The sequence below is a fragment of the Squalius cephalus genome (genome assembly GCF_949319135.1).
Source record: "Squalius cephalus genome assembly, chromosome: 10".
NCBI lineage: Eukaryota > Metazoa > Chordata > Actinopteri > Cypriniformes > Leuciscidae > Squalius > Squalius cephalus.
The window spans coordinates 41,358,556-41,384,202 of NC_137131.1; the positions used below are offsets into that span (position 1 = coordinate 41,358,556).

At 36.4% G+C, this 25,647-nt stretch overlaps 1 protein-coding gene across 1 annotated transcript; it reads right to left on the reverse strand.

The window, feature by feature from the left end:
• Nucleotides 1-5,076: 5,076 nt before the first annotated feature.
• artn (artemin) lies at nucleotides 5,077-24,772 on the reverse strand. Its single transcript, XM_079882927.1, has 4 exons — nucleotides 24,701-24,772; nucleotides 13,723-13,784; nucleotides 12,997-13,174; nucleotides 5,077-5,867 (listed from the first exon to the last, which is right to left on the reverse strand). The coding sequence occupies exons 1-4, from the start codon at nucleotides 24,729-24,731 to the stop codon at nucleotides 5,443-5,445; spliced, it is 696 nt and encodes a 231-aa protein (XP_079739053.1). The 5' UTR covers nucleotides 24,732-24,772; the 3' UTR covers nucleotides 5,077-5,442.
• Nucleotides 24,773-25,647: the final 875 nt, after the last annotated feature.

Genomic DNA, 25,647 nt, shown 5'->3' on the forward strand with positions numbered 1-25,647 from the left:
TAACATGTACACAAAAAAAAAACAACTACAATAAATACGTCAAACAATAGCAGTAATTTCCCTTAAATAAAGCAGGGGATGCACAGCATCCAAAGGGAAAATGATGTCATCCTTAAGGAAAAGAATGGACTGCGCTGCTGGGAAACGGGATGAGCGGTTCAAGACTATAAAACACGGCTTTCCTCGGATCTCAGAGGAACAGAACTCAAAACTGACCAAAACGTCCCAGATTATTGTGGAGAACATTAAAGCGTCGCCCAATCTGACATCTTTCAAATGCTGGGAAAAATAGTAGATAATCTATTAGATCTATGATCTATGAGTCAAAAACAGAAATGCAGATACAAACAAGGCCAAAACACTGCCAGAATCCAACACAACATAAGGAGGTTAAACTGATGTCAGTTGTATGAGGTTTTCTAATAATAATATCAATACAAAACATTTGATACAATCCCTGTTACATTCAAAGGCAGGAATTTGTGATTTTGTAATTTCCATAGTGATAAAATGTTTTCAGAATAAGGGTGAATCTCATGACGACACGTCCTGGTCACATTTAACCGCAAAATCAAGCAGAAAACAGAAGAAAAGGAAAGAAATCATGCGGAAATATATTGATTTTAAATCAAAAAGCATGTACAATAAATACTGCCACAATGTATGAATACTGGTGTTATTTTAATATAATTGAGATTTTTTTAATTAGTATTTTGAATTTGATTTTTTTATATTTTCAGTTTTTATTTTAATTTCAGTTGAAGTTTTAGTAATTTTTTTGTCATTTTTATTTGTTTCGATTATATAGTTTTATTAATTTTTATTTCAGTTTTATTTTTTAGTTCATCATCAAGGTAAACTAAATGAAAATTGGAAGTGAAACAAAAGCTGAAATAAAATTTGAATTTTTTTTTAATATTTTATTTCTTTTAAATTTTTATGGTTTCAGAAAACAAATTCCTGTATAGTATTTCTGTTGAATTCCAGGTGAAACATGATCCAGGCGTGTTCTTGACGGGTTTCGTGAGATTCACTCATGAGTTTACAGGAAGTTATAGTGTCTTTGAGAATATTACAAGTGATATACAAGTAAAAGTTAAAGTAAACCATGATATTAATACAGTAACTGTGAGAAGTGGAATAGAAGCGTGACTGTCGATTAAAGAGGTGCATCGTTCTATCTATCTGTCCATCCATCATCTATCTATCCATCCATCATTTATCCATCCATCCATCATTTATCCATCCATCCATCATTTATCCATCCATCCATCCATCATCTATCTATCTATCCATGCATCCATCCATCCATCCATCCATCCATCCATCCATCCATCATCCATCTATCATCCATGCATCCATCCATCTATCCATCCATCCATCATCTATCTATCATCCATGCATCCATCCATCATCTATCTATCTATCTATCTATCTATCTATCTATCTATCTATCTATCTATCTATCTATCTATCCATGCATCCTCTATCTATCTATCCATCCATCTATCTATCTATCTATCCATCCATCCATCATCTATCCATCCATCCATCCATCATCCATCCATCCATCCATCATCCATGCATCCATCCATCCATCCATCCATCCATCCATCATCTATCTATCATCCATGCATCCATCCATCATCTATCTATCTATCTATCTATCTATCTATCTATCTATCTATCTATCTATCTATCCATGCATCCTCTATCTATCTATCCATCCATCTATCCATCCATCTATCCATCTATCCATCCATCCATCCATCCATCCATCCATCCATCCATCCATCCATCCATCCATCCATCCATCATCCATCCATCCATCCATCCATCCATCCATCCATCCATCCATCCATCCATCCATCCATCATCCATCCATCCATCCATCCATCCATCCATCCATCCATCCATCCATCCATCCATCCATCCATCCATCCATCCATCTATCGCTTTGGTATATCATTCACCTTGCATACAATAAGTCAATACCCAAAAACATAGAACTAAAATGTGAAATGTCTCAATTTAAATACAATTTGGTAAACCGATATAGTCTTGTGTGCGATGAACCTGAGCCAGGGTTAGACATGACCCAAGAGCTGAAGACAGAAGTACCTCACGAACAGACTGTACGTCCATCCAGTGAAATCTGGCATCCACCCTGACAAAGATCCAGCCCATAATAGAACATGCACAGAAAAACAGACATTCACTCGAACAGAGAAACAAAAATAACAATGCTGATCAATGCGTTGCAAAAAGTAATGATCAATTAAAGAGGTATTTCTTGAAGAGGTTTGTGAATGTGGCATCAGGCTGTCTGTGAGGTTGGTTGTGTTTGTGCAAGTGTGTAACGCCAAGGGCACATTACAAGACGGTCACACACCGACCTGAGCAGTTCAAACACTCAGGGGTGAATTCACGACACGGGTTTGCTTGCAAAAACATGCATCTTATTCACTAACCATCCGCAATCCAGATGAATGTGCATCAGCATCAGCATTCACACTAGTGTTCAAAGGTTTGGGGTCGGGAAGAGCTTTGAAGGTTTTTGAAAGAAGTCTCTTTTGCTCACCAAGGCTGCATTTATTTGATGAAAAATACAGTAAAATAGTGATATTGTGAAATATTATTACAACTGCTTTCTATGGAAGCTTACTGTTTAAAAATTAAGAAGGTAATTGCGACTTTTTATCTCACAATTCTGACTATTTTTCGCTTTTTTTTGTGTGGCTTTCCATAGTTTTCTACATGAATTTATTTTAAAATGTAATTTACTCCTGTGATCAAAGCTGAATTTTCAGCATCATTACTCCAGTCTTCAGTGTCACATGATCCTTCAGAAATCACTCTGATATGATGATTTGATGCTCAAGAAACTTTTATGATTATTATCAATGTTGAAATGTTGTGAAAACCATGATGCATTTTATTCTTCAGGATTCTTTGATGAATAGAAAGTTCAAAAGAACAGCATATCTTTGAAATAGAAATTTTTCGTTTCTTTACAGTAACTTTTAATAAATTTTTTCCCGAATAAAAGTATACATTTCTTACTGATCCCAAACGTTTGAACAGTATTGCAAATTAGATCATCGTCATTCTTATAAATGCAAGCACGTTTCATTTATATGTGAAACAAGCTTATTATAGAATAAAACATTATTCACAAAAGTTGAGCTTGTCCTGCATATGGAAAGCATGCAGAATTTTGTTTATAAGAGTTTAAAAGAGTTAAAAATATTTTGTGTACATTTCCTAGCGATCATGGCAGTAATTCATCTAATGATGATCAGATGATGGAGGAGAGTGTTATAACCGGGCATTCATCCAGACGTGCCGTGTAATCGAGCACGATCTCATCATATATATCATAAATCATAAATCCACGACTGCACATTCAGAACCGGCCTGCAGAACGGGGAACTGCTGCATGTTAACTGCGTTCAGCACGGATGTTTGGAAGTTATCATAAACGACTCGCAAACATGAAAAGGTGACGCGCTTCAGTCTTGCAGTGTGCTCTTGGCTTAAGGAAAGTGTGTGTATAATAAACACACGCTAAGCTGATAAGTGAGTTAAAGCACCTTCTGTTCTGTCGAAGTGAACCTTCATGGGATTCTTAAAACACACTGAATACTCAATCGGTAACACTCTCGAATACTGTTCCTTCATTAATGTAATTAATGTGGCACAATTAACATTCTAGTAACGACTATTAACTAACAAGAAACTCTGATTAACAAATTAGTAAGTAATAGCACTCAGTAGAATGTGGTAGTTCACTATTAGCTAATCAATAAATACTATTTTTTCATTCCTCCCAGAGAACTACTATATTCAGGTTCATAATTAACATGAAAAATGCATAATTTATAATAAAAGGTAATGGTAACCCATTAATAATGACTCAAGTGTTACTACATCCTTCTAAAGGAACTACTAATTATTTGGATCAGTATTCTGAAGTGAAAAACATGATAACCACCTAATATTGACTGAAGTCATTGTAAGGTTTTGAGATTTTTGTATGATTTTGAATAGTAATAACTTCTGATGGATTTGGTAACACTTTCACTAGTGTGTTCCCATGATCTTCACTTTAGAATGATCCAAATAATTAGTAGTTTCTTTAGAAGGATGTAGTAACACTTGAGTCATTACTAATGGGTTACCATTTCCTTATATTAAACATTGTGCATTATTCATATTAATTATGAACCTGAATATAGTAGTTCTCTGGGAGGAATGAAAAAAATAGTAGTTATTGATTAGCTAATAGTGAACTACTACATTCGACTAAATGCTATTACTTACTAATTCGTTAATCAGAGGTTCTTGTTAGTTAATAGTAGATACTAAAATGTTAATGTAGTGCGTTACTCATTTGTTCCTGTGTAGTTATTTATTCATTAAAGGGTAATTCTTGCTAAAATGCAACCTAGGGTCTTTTTGTTAATCTACCCGAGGCGAACTTTCGTTTAAAACAGTCAAAAATAGTCGAATGCGAATGAACTGACTCTGAATTGTAGTATTGCTTCTTATATGAGGATCCTTTTTCAGATACAAGGTCAATATTGATTTTCACTAACGACAAAACAACTAATTATCCGTGAATTTATATGGAACTAAGCTTTAGGAGCTTTCCATCTTTACTCTCCTCCCGGTTACGTTGCATTCGGAGATCGACTATTTTTGACTGTCAAAATGCGGCGGACACAGAGACAGTGAGTTGTTCAAAATCTTTCTTTTTAGTAAACTCTGTGTACACAAACAATGTTCTCAATGCTGGAGTTCATGTGTAGAGCCCCTGGTGATACTTCAGCACAGTTTCATGTTGTGTCGAGCCGCATTAGTGTTTTAAAAATAGAGATTTTGATGCTATTATAGTCGTGCCCCAAGCACTCCCATTCAAAAGGCAATTTGACCGAAAACGAAAATATGCTCAAACATATAAGTGGCGTTTCCATTCTAATTATGCTTTTAAACGAAAGTTCACCTCGGGTAGATTAACAAAAAGACCCTAGGTTGCATTTTGGCGAGAGTTACCAGTATTCCAGTAAGGAACAGTATTCTAAAGTGTGTGTTACCACTCAATCTCATAACACCTAGAGGCAGATAATGTGAAATGTAGGCCTTCAAGTTACTTTTCACGAACTTTCCATGTGGATCTGGAGCAGATCCTGTATCTTCGCAGGGAGTTTTTATCTCTCCGGGGTCAGAAGATACAGACCTCTAGGCTTTCTGTCCCTTAACCCTGCAGGACGTGCTTTATTCCTGTGGTTCATGTGGTTTCTCTGCTCACGATGGCAGATTCTCCGCGTTTGCACCGCACAGCTGAAGCGCCCGTGCATCACCGATTCCTTGCACCGGAATTCCCTCTCTTTCTACACCGGAGCTTTGGATTGACTTTACCGGCTGTGTTTCCTCGGAGTCTCATCCCACACAGCTACAGTTGGCCGCTGAAAGCCATTTGATGGTTTGCCAGCTGGTCTGGGCGTCCATGAAAGAGACGGTCTCGAAGCGCGTCGGTCTGCAGCAGGGGTGAGTGCTCACTTTACGGCCTGAAACGCTGCCGTTATCCGTGAGCACTTTCAGGGCCAGGTCGTAGTTCTTACGGGCGCTCATGCATGTCCCCACGCAGTACTTAAACATCACGATCTCGTCCGAGTCGTACCCGAGGCCCAGATCACGCACCTTCATCTCCTTCTTCTCCAAACGGCAGTCCTGGTTGCTCCGGCCTCGTGCGCGGTTGCGACGTTCCTTGCGGTTTTTAGGAGATTTCCGTGAACTGGAGGAGTTTGTAGAGGAGGATTGCCAGCGGACTCGATGACCCTCACCTTCTTCGGCCAGCGACGGGTCTAAGGGGACAGAAAGCACAAGCTGATAGTAGATCTAACCACAGCATGTGTGACCAAACATGAAGATTCTGTCATTACTTATTTGGTTACAAACCCGTATGTATTTCCTTCTTCATGGGTGACACAAAATGACATTATTAGAATATTTTGGCTGCTAAATTTGGTTTACTCAGTTACAAAATGAAAAAAAAGGACCATTGAAAATATCATTAATTATGCAAGACATAGTTCTGGTCCTTGAATCTGATTGGTCGGGCAGCTGAGTGCTAATATAACAGTCCAACATGACTGTTTGGCTCTTTTTGAAACTTTCATTTTGCAGGTTGATTTAACTTATCAAATGTAGAAAAAGTTGGCATTACATCAAGAATTAAATAAAGTCAAATATTAGGCCATTTAGTTTGAGTTCACTCAAAATGGTCAACTCAATTTTTTGAGTTTACTCAACTTAAACACTGATTTTTTTTTTATAAAGTGCAATAGGTGACGACAGGTGACATGAATCATTAATTCAATCAAATCAATAAAAAAAATGCTGATTCATTCAGGAACTAAAAAAGTGACTGTCTTTATGAATAAGTAATTGAATCATTCATTCAATCAGTTGAATGGAAGTAACATTTGGTCACTATATACACAAGAGCCAATGATGTTTGATGTAATTTACATAAAACCTAATCTAATGGCAACATAATGGATTTGACATCTACAGTGGAGAGCAATATTCTCAACGCATTTCTGCTCATGTTCTATTATCAAATACACTTGCACATGCATTCAGTTTGCATTGACTACTTATCATACCTTTATGATACTTTGAGTGTTTTTTGTCAACTTGACAGCACCTGTCCTCATTCATTATATGGACCACAGTGGCTAGGCTTTTCTTTTATACACACACCCGAAAAAAAAAAAAAATTAATCTTTTGTGTTCAACAGAAGATAGAAGTCATCCAGGTTTGGAATGACACTGGCATGAGTAAATGATTTTCAGGTGTACTATTTCTCCAGAGAATACAGCTTCTGCCACGTGGCTCGGATGCATTAAAATAGTCTCCATTCCTGGCAGCGCAAGGCACATCCGCCCACTGTAATGTAACCCTGGCATTTAAAAAGGTGATAACACTAGTTGCCCTGGTTCACACCTCAACAGCTGATTGTGTAACGGCGCACGTCTCTCCAGCGAGATCACCGTACAGTGTGAAATTCCTCCTGCTGTTACTGACACTGCTCTGGACTATTGTTGTACTGTAACTCATGCAGGATTGAAAACATCCCACGACATGCCACATCATGTTTATAGAGTTTTGTTTAAAGATTAGGAGAACCTTAGAATATGATTCAAACTTTCTCCAGGCGAAGATTGCCGTAATTAGCTTCTAAGGGAGCAATTTGCTGTGTCAAAACCTGCACAGAGGAGCTTTGGATTATTTAAAGAGGAACACAAAATTGATAAGTGAGAGAGAGCTGAGATTATTCTATCGCATGCATGAGCTGGGGAAAACATGTCAAATGTACTGGGTGTGAAAACACATAAAATACAACATCTGTGTGTCTCAATAAAGAAATAATCCTCCCTCTTAAAGGTGAAGTGTGTCATTTTTTGCAATATTAAAATACTTTCTCTTATCCCAAGTAAATCAGACAGAAAATGTCTCTACTTGATGTACTACTTGATTGATATTGATACTTCCAGTAGGGGTTTTCTTAGGTTCTGTTTACGCCTGGTATTAAGATGCGTTTTGGTAGATCGGATCTCAAGTGGACGACGCTAAATACGGGTTCTAAAATATTTTGAGCTTGTCCAATTTCCACACACTTCCAGAGGGAGTTGAAAACACATTAGACTGGATTGCTTTCGTAGTGTAAATGCTCATGTGGTCGAATGTGTTCAAACAGCCACAAAAGACCGTCTACTCTCCGTCTACTGAAGTAAAGCGTGAACATTATAGGAAGAGCTCTAGCCAGACGGGATTTAAACTTTGTCAGATGAAGACCCAAGTTTGGTTTGAAGATGAAAAATGTACCAAGCACAATGTTCTCTCTCCATTCCTGATGTCTAACACACACTCACAGCGTTCGGCTGGTCTTGTGTGTGTCAGAGCAGAAACTAAAGCTGATGCTCTCCGTATGTTTTTCCGTCATATTGCGTGAGTTACTTTGTCCATTAGATCAAAATATCTGGAAAAAAACTCATTCATTTACCCGCCCATAGACCCTCTCCTTAAAGAAATCAGGACAGAAGTGGTCAAAAGTGGACAAAAGAGCCGGATTAAAACACCAGGTGTAAACGGGAATGTGTCTCCCTCGTCTACTTGTGATCCGATCGACCAAAACACATCTTAGGCCCTGTTTACACCTTAACTAATATTACAGTCCAAACAAATATTTAAGTCCATTTTTAAGATTTACGAATTTCAATTGTAAAGTAAAATTCCATCAAATTGAATAAAACATTTTGTATAAATCTTAATGGAACAAGGGAATGGACCATTTCAGTGTATGCGATTCGTTCTCGTAAATTTAAATGTATGAATATGATTCATATAAACTGAATCGGTCCATTACCTTTTTCCATTAGGATACAAAATACTAAATGTTTTATTTAGCTCTTTTTTTCCTTTTTTTTTTACTAATTTAAAAATCTGTTGATATCTGTTGAGTTGATATTCATAAATCTTAAAAAAAAAAAAAAAAATTTGAGTGTATATAATGCTTATCCTATCATTAGTTAAATGTCCATTTAAATATTACAAATGTCCAAAGAAAATTCGACACTACTGTTCAAAAGTTTAGGGTTATTAAATTTTTTTTTTTTTTTAATAATTTTATTCAGCAAGGATGCATTAGAATGATCAAAAGTGACAGTGAAGACATTTATAATGTTACAAAAGATTTATATTTTAAATAAATGCTGTTCTTTTGAACTTTCTATTCATCAAAGAATCCTGAATTGAATCCTGTTTTCAACATTAATAATAATCAGAAATGTTTCTTCAAATCATCATATCAGAATGATTTCTGAAGGATCATGTGACACTGAAGACTGGAGTAATGATGCTGAAAATTCAGCTTTGATCACAGGAATAAATTACATTTTAATATGTATATTCACATAGAAAACAGTTATTTTAAATTGCAATAATATTTCACAATATTACTGTTTTAAATAGATGCAGCCTTGGTGAGCAGAAGAGACAATTTTAGCTTTTTTGTGTATTTTAGCGTCCAGTCAGCATCCACTGAGAGCCGGGTGTTGGAAAATAAGGTCTAATTCAGTGGCTGAGAAATGGACAATATCACGGTTGATTTCCTCAGTGTAAACACTGTGACCCTATAAAAACATTGCTCTGTTTGTTTGCCCAACATGTCAACTTGTGGCTCAACCAATGTTGATCATGTTTATCATATTGCACAAAACAATGTCTTCATGTTAGCATGGACATGTCAGCATCAATTGTCAGAAGATCCTTCGAGCTCATTAAAGAGAAAACAGGCAATCTCATATAGGTCTGTATGTGTAGTGCATGTCCTCACAAGAGACACTCACGGTAAGTTTGCATTCCACTCGTGTTTCTGCATTATTATGGCACAGATTTTTTTCCCCCCACTGAACATAAGAAAACAAACAAATATACAATAATTTGCAAGGAATTCGCCTATAAGCAAGGTGTGAGCCGTTAGGGTTAGGGTCACAGGATTAGGAGAACATCAAAGACTTTCTGTAGGAATGCAGAAAAGGTTACACTTTATTTCAATGGTCTACTTTTGACATTCTATTAACTATAAGTAACTTTGCAACAACATGTCAGATAACTCTCATTAAAGCATTAGACTGTTAGGTTCGGGTTAGTAGAATAAGTTGACGAGTAGTTGTAAAGTTACTCATAGTTAGAAGAATGTCTAAAGTGGTCCATCGAAATAAAGTGTTTCAGTGTACATAAACATTTCCATGTCACATTTCACCCAAAATAAAAGAAGAAATCATATTTTGCATAAAGAATATGAAGCCTATATATTAACCTATATATATGACCACAAAGATATTAACCATTGTGACATTATCACCACATTTAAGCACATTTCATCTCCAAATTCTCATTACTGTAATGCAAAGTCTGAATGTTTAACTTCTTATTGTGTTCAGTTATTAAACTATTTTTTATTTATTCGTTTATAAATCACAATGCAGTCAAATCTATTTTTTATTTATTCGTCTATAAATCACAACGCAGTGAAATAAACTAGGAGTTTAAGCAACACGTTCTTTTTCTTTTTCTTTTGAATTTGGGATGAAGTGTGATCAGGTTTCGTGAGATTGACCCAAGTGTTACAGACAACAGAAAGTGTAAACCAGACTTCCCAAAGGATTCAGTCCTCAGACAGGTTAGACAGACAATGTAATAGTAACTCAGTAAGAAGCCCGAGAAGACATGAAACAGAACAAGTCTTCTCAGACTGGCCTAATCGAGACGGCTTCCCATACGACAGTAAAGGCACAAAAGAAACCTCAGTTGTTTTTCCTAGCCAGCAATAAGTCAGAGATCTCAATATGAACACAAACATTTCTCATCAAATGCTGAATGATCTGCTATCCACATTCATTTTATAGATCTACACACTAACTGCATGCCAACTATTGACTCATTCGTGACTATTTCTATTTCCCCCAAGGAATTTTAAGAGAAGCAATCTGAAACAAAGTTGGTAGTAAAATGAAACATTTATTAAGATTGATCTAAATTCAGCGCAACATCCACGAGCTTTAGAGAAACAGCAGCCTACACACTTCGTGACAACATATCATTTTGAAATTGCTTGCATCTATCATCACCAAGTGTAGTTGATGGCTTAATTTTACTGTGGATACGGACCAAAAGTCTCCAATTTTAATAACAGGCTTTGCAACAACGTCAAAGGTGGATGAGGCTTGTAAATTCAAGTAGATAAAATGGGGAGGATGTCACAAAGAGTCATGTCTGTTCATTTACTTGTGTTTGTTTTCTCTAACAGTGTTTTGTATGTTAAATTCGGTTCTTTAAAATGGTCATAAATTAGGATCATATTTGTGAATTCTGTCCTTTGGTTTAAAAGGCAATGTTCAGTAATATTATCGATTTAACTGCAAAGACACCATCGCATGAGAACTAGTAAGTAAGCCTGGCATTGTTATGAATATTAACTCTTTCCCCGCCATTGACGGAAATTTTCGGCGCAATGACACGCGAAGAAGAAAGCCGAAACAAGCGATGTTTCGTAAAATAACGTGATCATCAACATTAAACAGCATATAAATCAAAACTGCCTAATATTACTGAATGAAATGTCGACCCAGGATGAGATACAGGACTGTGAATCTATAAAGGGTGTTGATGGACTCGATCTACTACATCTGTGTTTTGATCATCGTTCTGAATCTGATCCAATAGTCTTTGACAAAAATACTTTTTTTTTTTTCTCAAAATTGTGCTTTTTTAAATTAAATTTAGCCACATGCAAGTGTTGATTAAAAAAAAAAGGAATGCATGAATCTAGAATAAAACATGCTTATATATATAAAATGCTTTTTGTTTAAAAGCAGAGGTTCTGTTCTTTCTCTTGATATATTGCATGTTCAGATATTCATACAACAAAATATTCTGGGGGCAATGAAACTTTTGTGAAAATGATAAAAAATGCTGGCAATGGCTGAAAACTATTTAAAAAAACATATTAAAAAAGTTAATAAATAAGTCGCTATAACAATATAATATATGTATCTGTGGCTAAAAGCATCAGCTAAATGTATAAATGTAAATAAAAATAATGTGACTTTTTGCATTTATCAGTATCATCATATATTTGTGATTATTACACATTATATATTTTCGCCCATGGGCAAGATTACCACTTTATATATATATATATATATATATATATATATATATATATATATATATATATATATATATATATATATATATATATAAAATCAGGGTTTGAAATTTTAACCCACCGGCCAATTTGGCTACTAAATGCTTAAGTTACCAGCCATTCAGAACTTCTACTAGCCAAAAAAAAAAAGAAATTAACCAGATTAACTACTTCACAGCTTTTATATATTTTCACACATTAATTTCTTATTTAAACAAAATCCTGTCATCCAGCAATCTCCTCCTTTCCTCATTTATTCTCATCTTTTTTTTTTTTTTTTTTTTTTACCAAACGTGTTTTAGGTGGAGAAACGTAGGATGATGGAAAGCAGTGGTTCTCAACTCCAGTCCTCGGGACCCTCTGCTCTGCACATTTTGTATGTCTCCCTTATTTAACACACCTGAATCAGATCATCAGCTCGTTAAGAGAGACTCCATGAACTGAACTGAGTGTGTCAGATAAGAGAGACATACAAAATGTGCAGAGCAACGGGTCCCGAGGACTGGAGTTGAGAACCACTGATGTAAAGAACATGTAGGATGATGGAAAACAGCAATGTCTTTTGTTAACCAAATGTATTTTTAATCTTCGCTATTGCTGTAATGCAAGTGAACAAGCGCTCCGTTATGTTGCTTAGTGACGTCTGTGTTCAAGCAAGCCAGAAACGCACAGATTCTGTACGCTGTATTTAATAGATCACGATGACTCACGAGTTGAGTATTTGCGCTAAATCCGCGCAGATTTGGCTTACACGAACTTCCCCAGCAAAGTGAGTAAACATAATAACACGCCAAATTGGCTAGTGATTTGACAGCGTTACTGGTGTTAATTTCAAACCCTGTATATAATATATAATATAAAATTCTGTAATCATTTACTCACCCATAAGTTGTTTCAAACCCGTATGAGTTTCTTTCTTCTGCTGAACACAAAGGAAGATATTTTGAAGAATGTCTGTAACAAAACAGTTGATAGACTTCCATAGTAGGAAAAAAAAACTATGAAAGTCAATGGGGTCCATCAACTGTTTGGTTACAAACATTCTTCAAAATATCTTCCTTTGTGTTCAGCAGAAGAAAGAAACTCATACAGGTTTGAAACAGCTTGAGGGTGAGTAAATGATAACAGAATTTACATTTTTAAGTGAACTAATCCTTTAAGTAGAAAGCGTGACAACTAGCCCCGGTTTCCCACACACTGTCTATAGTGTACTGACCGTGCAGTCCAGCCCATGGTGCTCTGCTCTGCCTCTCATCCAGGTCTTTCTGCAGGCCGGGACGTTCAGGACGGTTTGAAGAGGTTCTCGGCTTGCTAGGACGGGGTTCTTCTGTCTCCTTCTGCAGGAAATGTCCATCAACCAGACCCAGAAAACACACGAACACCAGCAGCATCACCTACAGGAACAACAGATGAAGTCAGCATCAAAACTGGCACAGCTCGTATGAACTGAAAGAAAGCCAATAACACGTACAAAAACAAGAAATAATCGCTAGTAGGTTAATCTCCCCGCGCTGGCGCAACCTGTCCAGTACTCCTCTGTGTTATATAAACCCTGAGTAAACTGATCCGTGATGTCCGATCGGCTTATTCACATGGATACGCTTCCCACCCCCAGACCTGAAGAACAGCAGATCTAAAACAGCCAACACTTCAGACTCTTTAATTACTTAAGTAACACCCAACACCGTCGTGGATCCCGACGAGTAAATATTTCAGGATGACTTTAATGAATGAGTGTCTGTGGAGTGTCTGGCTAAAGAGATCCGATAAGCTGGAGTGAAAATGGACCGCGTTTGTCACACAAACTACTCCCGGCTGACACGCTCCTGACACGCTTGGTAATGTAGTACAGCAAGACCAAACAGGGATTGAGATGTTATGTCAGACAGCATCAAAGTGTGTGTTTATTTATTACAGATTTAATGATTTGAGGAATGCTCACCTTCCAGTTTCTCAGGTGACATCGGGCCATGCAATGCTCCGGACTTCTCCACCCTTTGCCATCTAGAAAGCAAAAGAAAAGATTTTTTTTTTTTTTTATATGCATGAAAATACACCGGCACTAAAGAAGTAGTTCTTAAAGAAACAGTTATTTACAGCCAACATGAATGTTCAACTCTGCATTTCTGTACTCGGATCTCTGTAAACACTGCTTGTACAGAAAACAGCTGTGTAAGAGCTATCCAAAAACAGCAGCATATTTGACAGACATGATGGTGATGAATGAATGAATGATGAATCACACACTTGTATTGTTCGCGGTCAAAAATGGGAGGCTGATTTCATCTATTGGAAACGTTTGGTTCTGCTCCCAAACAAAATCTTAAACTGAAAGCTCATTTCTGGAGAGATCAACCTAAAATTGGGAACACTGCTTGTTTAGATTGATGGCTTTGATTTTATCACAGTTTTAGAGTAAAATGTGTTTTGGAAAATATATATGTCATATAAAAAATTTAAATTTAACAATAATTGTTTTTTAAAACCTTTTTTCTCTTCAGTAATAATCTGCCAAGTATCGTCTTTTCTAAAATGAGACCAAACGTACGTCTGTGCTTCAAGATTTATGGCAGTTTAACTTGGAAATTTCATTTTCAGGTCCATTCTAAAAAAGAGAAGAAATGGATTAATACTACTGCATAAATATAATTAAGTACCATAAAGTCCCCTAAAAAACAACAACAAAAAAAAAAAACATTATAAAACTAAAATATAGTACAGTCATTTAATTGAAATTAAGAAAATGACACACGAACAGTACCAGAGGGTTACTATGTCACAAAATTAAAGTTATTTAGCCATTTTCTATATTGTTAAATTGTCCTCTGCTAAAGGCATAGATACACTTATATAGACGCACAAATAATATCAATCATATTATATTATAAATAGATGTATAGATGCTAATTTGTGCTATGGACTATTATGTAGCCTAATGTGGAGACTTTAGAAATTACTTTTCTACTAATCCAGGATTTTCTTCTATTAACTTTTTAAAAAATGATGATCAAATATGATGATCCCTTTGCAAAGAACAACTTTGATACATATTTTGGTTACACTTTATTTTAGTGTCCTTGTTACATATGTTACATGTACTGACCATAGTAATAACAGTAAATTATGCATAATTACATGCAACTAACCCTCAACCAAATCCTAATCCTAATTAATATTACTCAGTATACTTCAATATATACACCTTAAAATAAAGTGTAACCCTTTAGGGGACATAGTTACATTGTACTTACTCTAATAAGTATTTTAAGTACTAAGTAATATTACTTAACTACACGTATACTATAGGGTTACGGTTAGAATAAGGGTTATTTGCATGTAATTATGCATAATTTACTGTTACTACAGTAACTACATGTAGTAACGTGTAACGGTCACCTTAAAATGAAGTGTTACCCATATATTGTATATATATATTCTATTTTTTAAAATAGTGTGTACAATAAAGACATTTATTAAGTCATTTTACTAAAGTAAAAAAACTAAAATATTAAATATAAATAATTATTAATCTGCTTATACACGCATTAAACATTTTTTACATTTTCTTTTCCCTGAAATGTTCTGCAGACGCTCTATGCTGACGCCCTTGGGATTCCTGAAAACTCCTTAACTAAGCGATAGGACAATTTTCACCTAGCAACACCCTAGCAACCACACAGACCACCTTAGCAATGGTCTATCATCACCCTAGCTACTACCCAGTACACCTGGCAATGCCATGGAAACCACTTGAATGTGCGGCACCATGTCTGCATGCATTCCGCCTAAATTCACATTATAGCATCATTAATCACATCGCTCAGAGCGTTTCCTTGACAACATGTATAAACATGCAGACCGTGATCTGCTCTCTCCTGCTGCACTGAAACTGCACACATTTAAAGGTTGCTGCTATTAAACGATTAAACAACACGATGTGATGTAAGTCGCAACACACTTCAGCGCTGACCTAGAGAGATGTTTTATCCGCAGTCTTACATATCTGTTTTACAGCACTCTGCTGCTATGAATAACCCGAAGGCTGCAAGCTGTTGTGTGCACTGACACAGTCTGCAGAGTTTAGCAGGTTCAATGAGTGACACAAAAGTTAGAAGACGATTTAAAGCACTGCAGCTCTTCAATTATAAACTACAAGCATATACAACAATTAAAGCTGAAGTGTGTAATGTCTGCACACTGATGTCACCAAATAACCGAATAGATAATCCTGCCCCAATGTCACGCCACCGGTTGAGCCGATGTTTTAAAGGATTTAAATAATAATAAAAAAAAATAGATCTAGTACTTAAAAAATGAAGACAAACAGTATTTTGTCACTTCGAGTTTGTGAAGCATGAACATGTCTATAGTTATTGTGATTCTCTCCACCTGCTGACTTCATACATCCACTAAAAACACCAGCTGATTTAAAGACTGCACGAAAACAATGAAGAAAAGTGGCATTCGTCCTGCAGTATTTGATGCAGACACTTGTTTTTACCCTTTATCATCAAATGCATTGACATTCAGACCTTTTTAAGTGTCAAGTCAGAGTCCAAATAGTTTCTGGGGCCACTGTTTAGGTCTAAGAAGGTCATAGGTATGTATGTACTGTATGTAATGTATTTATGTATGTATGCGTGCATGTATGTATATAAATGTATTTATGCATGTATGCATGTGTACATGTAGAATGTATGTATGTGTGTATGTATGCATGCATGTATGTATGTGTGTATGTATGCATGTATGTATGTACAGTATGTATCTCTCTATCTATCTATCTGTCTATATCTATCTCTCTATCTCTCTATCTATCTCTCTATCTCTCTATCTATCTATCTAATTTAAAATTCATGACCCGAGGAGAGAAAAGAAAGGTCAACAACTAAACATTTGTGACAAAGCAGCAAATCACAAACACACACGCCTACACCCGATCGAAAGATGTAAATAAGTTTGAGATGATTCACCGTTGAGCAACTTCCTTTAACTTCAAATTAAGAAAGAACATCATTCATCAGTGCGGATGGTTGTCAAAACATGCAGTAAACCAATAAGGGTTTTGATGTGGCTCAACTTTGATGACACAGGAGTCTTTTAAAAAGATAAGAAACCTAAGTCAACATCCTCCTGGCATACATCAAACAGAACATGTACAAAGACAGACAGTGAAACTGATATGATAGTGTCAGGTTTCAAACAGACACACTGAGCTGCACGTGCCAACCAATCAGATTCCTCCAATAGAAATGACTGGAACAATAATGCTGCATTCATTTATCTCGGAGGACCAATGTCCGGTGCTGGAAATGACATCACACCTGAGTTAACCGCATTCCAGTACACAGGTCAGAAAACTAAGATGGCAAACCTTTGTTGTGCTTGCTCTTTCAGAATACAAACACATGAAAAGCAGTATTTTGCTCAGATAAGGCCGAAGTATCATGTCCACAATTAGAGGTTGGACTGTGTGCACCACTGGGTCTATTGAGACAGATAAACACAAGTGCTAATAAACAATATATTACCACTGTTTTACTACGGCTGATGCACTGAGCAGCTTTACCGCTTTACCGCGTTCTGAAGTCGGGATTGTTGTGGTTCTCCCGAGTCTCCCAGTCGCAACTCTGACTTGACTTCAGTTAAAAGTTCCAACTCGGAACTAGGAATTTCCCACTTCCCAGGACAAATAGAACATGAAAGCAAAGAAGTAACATGACTTTAAAGTAAAGGAGCAAGTGTATTCATTTTGTAACATGTAAAACCAAAGGCAAATCTTGAACAAATCATAGACTGTAAAAAAATATGGAGGTAGTGTCCGTGACGTCACCCGTAGGTTTCTGAAGAGTGGGCGTGGCCGACCGTCGCCATCTTGGTAGCTCGTCACTCACGAATTTATTTATTTTTACAGTCAAACAATGAACTGAGGTAACGTGACGGCTAACAGACAATGATGACTAATGACCACTGCAGCGGGAATCCACCTGTCACTCAAAAGTGGACACACCCTTAATTATGCAGAAATTTAAGGCTTAATATAATTTAAACGGATGAGTTATAAAAAAATTCACCCTCTCACAGTCGTCATGAAGGGCAAAATTAGCTGTATAGACCAAAGCCACTTTTTGCACCAGGCTGTAAACGTGTTTTTTTCTGCTGTAAAGTTGGGCATTTTAACATGGGTGAGATACAGATTTGACTTCTGCATCCAGCCTCAAGCGGCCAGTTGATGAATTGCCGTTTAAATCACTTCCGTGTTGGTTTCAAAAGAGAGACAGGGAGGTTGCCGCTTGGAACAAATACACAACCATTTTTTGTTCTTTGCAAAGAAATTAATACTTTTATTCAGCAAGGATACATTAAATTGATCAAAAGGTTACAGTAAAGACAATTATAATGTTACAAAAGATTTACTTTAAATGCTGTTCTTTTGAACTTTCTATTCATCAAAGAATCCTGAAGAAAAAATTATCATGGTTTGGACTGTTTTCAACACTGATAATCATCAGAAATGTTTCTTGTGCAGCAAATCATCATATCAGAATGATTTCTGAAGGATCATGTGACACTGAAGACTGGAGTAATGATGCTGAAAATTCAGCTTTGATCACGGGAATAAATTACACTTTAAAATATACTGAAATAGAAAGTAGTTATTTTAATTTGTAATAATATTTCACAATATCACTGTATTTCTGATCAAATAAATTAAACCTTGGTGAGCAGAAGCGACTTCTTTCTACTGTTTGTGCTTCAGACATGAAAGAAACTTTCAAATTGTGCAATTTGTTGAGGGGCAGTGTTTTTTTTTTCTTTAAAAAAACTCTATATGTGTACATTTCGTCTTAAAATAAACATTAAAAAACGCTTGGAGAAGAGAGAAAAGACCCAAAGGCATAGAGACCAGAATATCACAAAAACTCAAGGATGAACTCTTTTCACCTGCACCAACCACCTAGCAACTGCCCCGAACACCCTAGCAACCTCCCAGAATGAGCCAGTATCGACTGCATAGCAATGGCCTTGCATCAGGGCGTCAGCTGTCCTCAGAAGTATCGTGAATAAGACAGACGGAGAGATGATCAGAGATGGACATTTTATACAAGCCCGTCTGTGAACTAAGAGAGATGAGCTGCTCTGGAAAGACAGTTTTGACAGAATTTAAACACGTTTCAGTTTCTGTAAATGAAGAGGCGTCTGTTTGGATTTTCTACTGAGAAACTTCTGTGTGAGCGTGACAGTGGAGAACCAGATGTCCACACACACACATCTAGCTCTCATCTCCTTGTGTATACAGATACACACATCTGTCCGCTCCATTAAGATAAATGAACCTGCTCGCTCACATGATGAATCAATAACAGTTTGCAAATAATAAAATCCAGCATGTGTGTGTGTGAAACAAATCAGATACACTTCTCAGCAGTGTGTGTTCATTCTCTGTGGGGTCCAAGCTGTCAGTTGGAGAAATGGGAGCCAGAGGAGAAAACTGGGGTGGGTAACGTGTGTTATTGGGAATGATGAAGACTGATATTGAGAGCTCAACTGAAGTGACAGGACAGACAGAGAAGGGGAGAAAGAGATGTATTCTGACAAGTGTTTGTATTATTTACCCAGATGACATACAGAACATTCCACATGGCTGAGTTTGCTGACTGAACCCAATGCATTTTCACTCTGCATACAAGCACAAACTTTGGCACTGTTCACAGCATATTGGTTCAAAGCTTACCCAGAGGAACATTTTACTGCAATAAAGTTCAGTATATGTTAAAAGTCACAAATTTAGCTTTATATGGTATAAATGATGGTAACACTTTATTTTACAGTGTCCTTGTTACATATGTTACATGTACTTACCATAGTAATAACAGTAAATTATGCATAATTATATGCAACTAACCCTCAACCAAATCCTAATCCTCCCCTAACTCTATAGTAGTTCATTAATATTACTCAGTACTTCAATATATAATTACACTGTAACAATGACACCTTAAAATAAAGTGTAACCTAAATGATTTATCTGTGCACATCATTATTGTGCCTCGTAATCTTGAATAACTTCCTCTTGCATCATCTCTTCTCTTCTCTGATGACGAGGGCGGGGCAACCTGTCACTCACATGAGAACAGCCAATAGCAAACCACAACCATCCAATCAATTCCTCACGTACAAAATCAAGCCCCGCCCACATTTGTTCTTGTTCGAGAACCCGTTTCCCTCGGGTATACGACACACACAATGGGAAGAAAAGACTAGTGCAACTTCTGTTTCTATCAGTCTGCAGCTCTCGACTGCTCACCTTATTATTATTAATATTGTGTACGCATGCTCAGATAATTTGGTCTTGGAAGACTTTGATGAGTATTATGACTGGTGTTAAGTTAAAATCTGAGTTCCTGTCTGAAACCCTACATGTGAGATAATTGAGGGATTTTTTCTCAGGAGAAAGCAAGTCTGTTTTTATTGGTGTCCAAAACAAAGAATAACTGCAGTCTCATTTGGATGAATGAATGAAGCATTTATATAGCGCTTTCATATACTACTGTACACCCAAAGCGCTTTACAATCATATCAGGGGATCTCTCCTCATCCACCACCAGTGTGAGCATCCACTGGGATGATGCGATAGCAGCCACAGTACGACGGCGCCAGTGCGCGCACGCACACACACACACACACACACACACACACACACACACACACACACCAGCTATAGTATACACTGATAAAAATGTTGTGGTAAAGTAAATGAAAAAAACAATGTAATTTACATGAAAAAGTTAGTTCAGACAAGAGTTAAAAAAAAATTAAGTAAATTCTATATTAGTAATTCTATATTAGAAATGAAAACGTAAATATCAACGTTATAAAATTAAGTAAAATTACTCTTTTCTGATACTGGTGTTCCCATCATGCACTGGGCCTTGAATAATTAATGAGGTTGATTTTCACTGTTTTCCAGCTGTATTTACACTGTTTAATCATTGTTTTTTTTTGTTAGGAATGTGCCATTTTGTAACATTTGGAATAGAGTAGTCGTCTACTCAAAATGACACATTCAAACACAAAAACGCTCCATCAAATGTTACCGTCATTGTGTATTGTCTACCAAGTATTGAGGTCTCTGCGTTCACATGGCACTTAACATCTGATATGTAGATATGCTGTCATATACAATATCTATTAAAATTACTTATTTTCTTTGTTACTTTCACTTAACTTAGTTAAGTGAAGTTTACTTAATTCCATTTGTGAAATTTACTTAAAAAATATGCTTGTGAAATTTACTAAATATTCGTGCAAAAACTTGCCAAAGAAAAATTAAGTGAATTTTACTTATTGTTTTTTTCAGTGTAGGTGGAGAGCAGAGAGAGTGATAGAGCCTATTCAATGGATGGGGATTATTAGGAGGCCATGGAGGGAATGTGGCCAGGACACCGGGGTTACACCCCTACTCTTTACGAGAAGTGCCATGGGATTTTTAATGACCACAGAGAGTCAGGACCCCGGTTTAACGTCTCATCTGAAGGAGGAGGATATAAGGATGGATATATATATTTTTTTAGAAAGAAATGACTGACTGAGAAAGCAAATTCAAAGCAGTTAAGAATCCATTGTATATCTGACATACTGACAACCAATCTGACAACCAATTAAAAAAAAAAAAAAAGATGCATTTTATTTGGAAAAAATCCCAGTCAGAATGCACTAGGAGTGTTTAATGCTATTGCGTTCACATTGGCCTCTTCACATTAGTGTCTGTTGCATCATACACAAACCTGGAAAAGCTCTAGCTTTACTTTATCGGACTTCTGGGAGGAACTGAAGGACACATGCAGGTTTCTTTTATAAGTCCTCCTGGAAACCAAGTCATGTTTACAAGGTTTTGAGGAGGAATTAATCACCGAACTGCCAACATTTTCCAGGTTAGTAGCATACAATCATAATGGGTTTTGTTCAAGGCGAATTAGTAGCAACTGTAAATTGATAATGAGCAAAAACTTTAGATGGACATCATTTTTGAGATTTAAACATTTTCTTTTGGTGTTTTCTGTTTGTTTTCTGCTGTGCAATTACTTGTTAATTTCTCCATCATGGTCTATTATTTCCCCCCCCCATCAGTCAGACGTCTCTTCCTGTCTGTGTATCGTGCACCAGACTACACAAAACTACAGTATTGAACTTTATGTAAGAATCTGCCCCATAGTGTCCCTCTGCCCTGCTCTGACCCCGGATAAGGTGTTTCTCATTATTGCACAACTAGGCTGTTCATTAGTGGAGCCTGTAATAAATTATCCAGCGGTGGACTGCCACACGGTGACCGTGGCCCATAACTCTTCCTAACACCACAGCACTCCTGTGTCCCGTGTGATCGCCTGACACACTCATGTTCTGCCCCGTTTCCATGCTCTCTGAGTCACAAAACCTACACTTGCTATGTAGTCGAAAACTGAAAACACACCTGACACTGAAAACACACCTGAGCTATTCAAACACCAACAGTTTACATGGGAAAATCTAGGGGTGCAAAATGTGAAACTAAAGTAAAATGCATTTAACTATATAATTGTGTCACTCTTAGAAAAAAAAAAAAAGTTCAGTGAGGTTCTATATAGAACTCTAGGTATCTTGACTCTATTTAAAAAAAAAAAAAACTTTATGCTAGAAAGGTTCTAAAAGTGAAATGTCTTAAATAATACTTTCATGTTTAAAGTTTTCTTTTTCTGGTGATTTAAAAGCTGCTTAATTCATCAAATTTAATTAAAATTAAAAATGAATCAAAACTACATTAATTCATTAAAACTAAATCCATAAAATTCCCAATGATGGGAACTGCTAAAAGGTTATAAGTGTCTGCAGAAACCGTATCGACTGTTTAAAAATATTTTTTTTATCTTTAAAAGAGGAGGAGAAAACACTTCCTGTGCATCAGTTTCTTTAGTTGTCCAATCAAACTCTGCATTTAGCACATTGTAAATATGGACACATTTTAAATAGTTTATTTATAATATAATTTATTATAATTTTATATATAAATTATAATTATATATATTTGAATTATTTTATATTATATTAACTATTTAATTTATTATTATTATTATTTAAAGCTATTTTATAAAAGTTATAAATAATTAACTATATTAATTAATTATTATAACTCAGTATTGGATTTTAAGGACAGCTTGGTTAATTTTTTTAACAAAAGAAAAACAAAACAAAACAAAAAAACAAGTAAAATCTGGTTCCTGGAGCAAAAGCAGTTGAGAACCACTATATGAGCCACTAACACAGTATTAAAGTAAACAGTGTCTCGGTGGAAACTCTCGGTGGAAGCAATTCTCCAAAAACAGACAGTTTAGAAGTGATTAAGCGGTATTACAGCTTTCAGCAGACAGTAACACTGAAAGGACTGGGTGCTTGCATTAGTGTCTCTTAAAGCAGGTGTGATTCAGGCACTTGAGCGTTAAGTGTCAGCACACCCAATTTATCAACGGACCACGCTAAAGACATTTCCTCATGAATGCATGGCAGATCATAACTAAAGAGACCCACCTATGATAATACAGGGGTTCCACGAAACTCGATGAGCGCATAAAGCACATCATCATCATGAAGCACATCATCTGTGCATCTTAAAAAAGAGCAAACCAATGACTCAGCATTGCTACTCTCACCATGATATAACACATAACCCGAGAGAAAGGAATTGCCTTATTCACATAAAACCTTGCCAACGTACAAATAAATGAATAATTTTGATCCGAGGATTACAGGATACCAGGGAGTAGCCTGCAGTCAGTTTGGAAGTGTTTGCGATCTGATACTGAAATGCAATATTACCTGCTCAACAAACACTCATCCAGATGGGTGGAATATACTGTAGGAAGCTCCATATGGGACTGGTTCTGTAACAATCTCTGCGCATTCCTATCAAAATCTTTTAAAAAGATACTTACAAGGCTGTTCATTTGTTCCAGCAGAACATATAAAAATGGAAAACAATCAATGCACCTGGACCAGAAGTGCCATCACATTCATATAGATCTACAACTGAGAACTTGTAATTACAGTATAGCTAAGAAGATCAAAAAGTCAAATATAAGACTTGAAAAATCCCGAATGGCCATAATAAGATCCCAGAGATGAGAAAACAGTCTTGGGATTCTCCCGGATTTCATCCCTTCCAGACAGGAAAACAGCTCTTTTACTGTCAGTCCCATAATCAATCATCAGATCAGTCCGCAGAGAAGAAGCTTGTCAAATAAGCACAGGAATACACTTGATGAAGTATTTTGAGGAACATTTTCAACATGTTAGTATGAGATTGAGCAGTTAAGCAGCTTTTATTTTGCTTTCATTTTCAGGGATCAACCACCTTTCAACAGATCCAAGAATAACTGATGTATTTATGTGGTTTTAAAAAGGAAATATTAAAGGGAAAATTGTTCAATTTGACTCCTGCTATTTTTTAAAAACGTTACACATTATACTTACAGTAAAAAAATTAGACAAAGAATATATATAATTTGAATCGAATATTCTGTGATGAAAAATTATTTCTGAATCTTATGCGTTTGGGGATCAGCAACACAAAAGGAAGAAATTACATAAGTTAGTTTATTAGATAAATATATATCAGAAATAGGCCAAATGACATGCATTTTCTCTGATAAGGGCCACAATTAGAAAGGATAGCCTAAGAAAGATTCTGTCAACATATCATATAAATATAGACAAATTGTTATTTAAATACAATTAATGTAAATATAATATAAATGTCATTATGCTAATAAAATTGTTCCAAGATGCGAATTTTATACCAATATGCTCTACAATAACATGATTCAAATGAAATAATAAAGATGTTAAGAAGAAAAGGTAAGAAAAGAAAAAGAAATATATAAACCTACCGTTTCTGTCCTGATCGACCTCTCCTGTCATGGACTTGAGTGAAATGAATTAAGAAACTGATAAGTGAAAATAATCCACAGTTAATGAAAAAGTATTCCTTAAAATGTTTCCTCTCGACCTCTCCTTGTAGTGATGATGCATAATTCTGAACATCCACGTTTTTCACATAAAACTGTCCAGAGCGACCAGAAACTAGGGTAGTTTTGACTGACACAGATGCGTCTAAAACGCGAGAACGGACGCGTCCACGTCCAGGACAGGACAGTTCCTCACGAGAGACGCTCTCTACTCTAAACGCAGGAGCCAGTGCCAAAATCAAGTCCCATAAACACATGAGAGTTTTCAAGCCCTGAGGTGTCAAATTCCAGCCCCTATCACATGATACTCTACAAGCGAGCGACGCGACGCGACAAACTCCAGCGATCCCATGATAATCCACGAAGCTGTAGCGCAAGCGAGCGCGTCGCGCGCCGCAGATTATAATGGGAGCGTTCTGATTGGTCGATTGGCTGCCTACGTCGGAAGTCCATCTCTTGCACTGGAGAACTCTTCGTTGATTATATTAAGTACATTGTTGGAAATGTTCTAGATTTCTAAGAGATGCGTGTTTGCACTATTGTAATTTTTTCTTGAATAAAAAAAAACTCTTCGTTGATTATAATGAGTTGTAATGAAGGGAAAGAGGAAAGCTCAGGTAACGCGCTCACTCACCTGCTCCTCGAGATACACTGCAGGATTCAGAGATCAGCATTTCTCTCACCACAGCCTCCACTATCAAACACCCTACTTTACTCTAGTCTACGAGTTTGCCTGATAATATAATATAAACACATGATTCAGAAGAACATGAGTGAGTTTCCCAGTACAGTCTTAAAAATCAAGGTTCTTAATTGGCATTTATGGTTCCATAGGAACCTTGGAAACTTTCCATCGCACAAACGGTTAT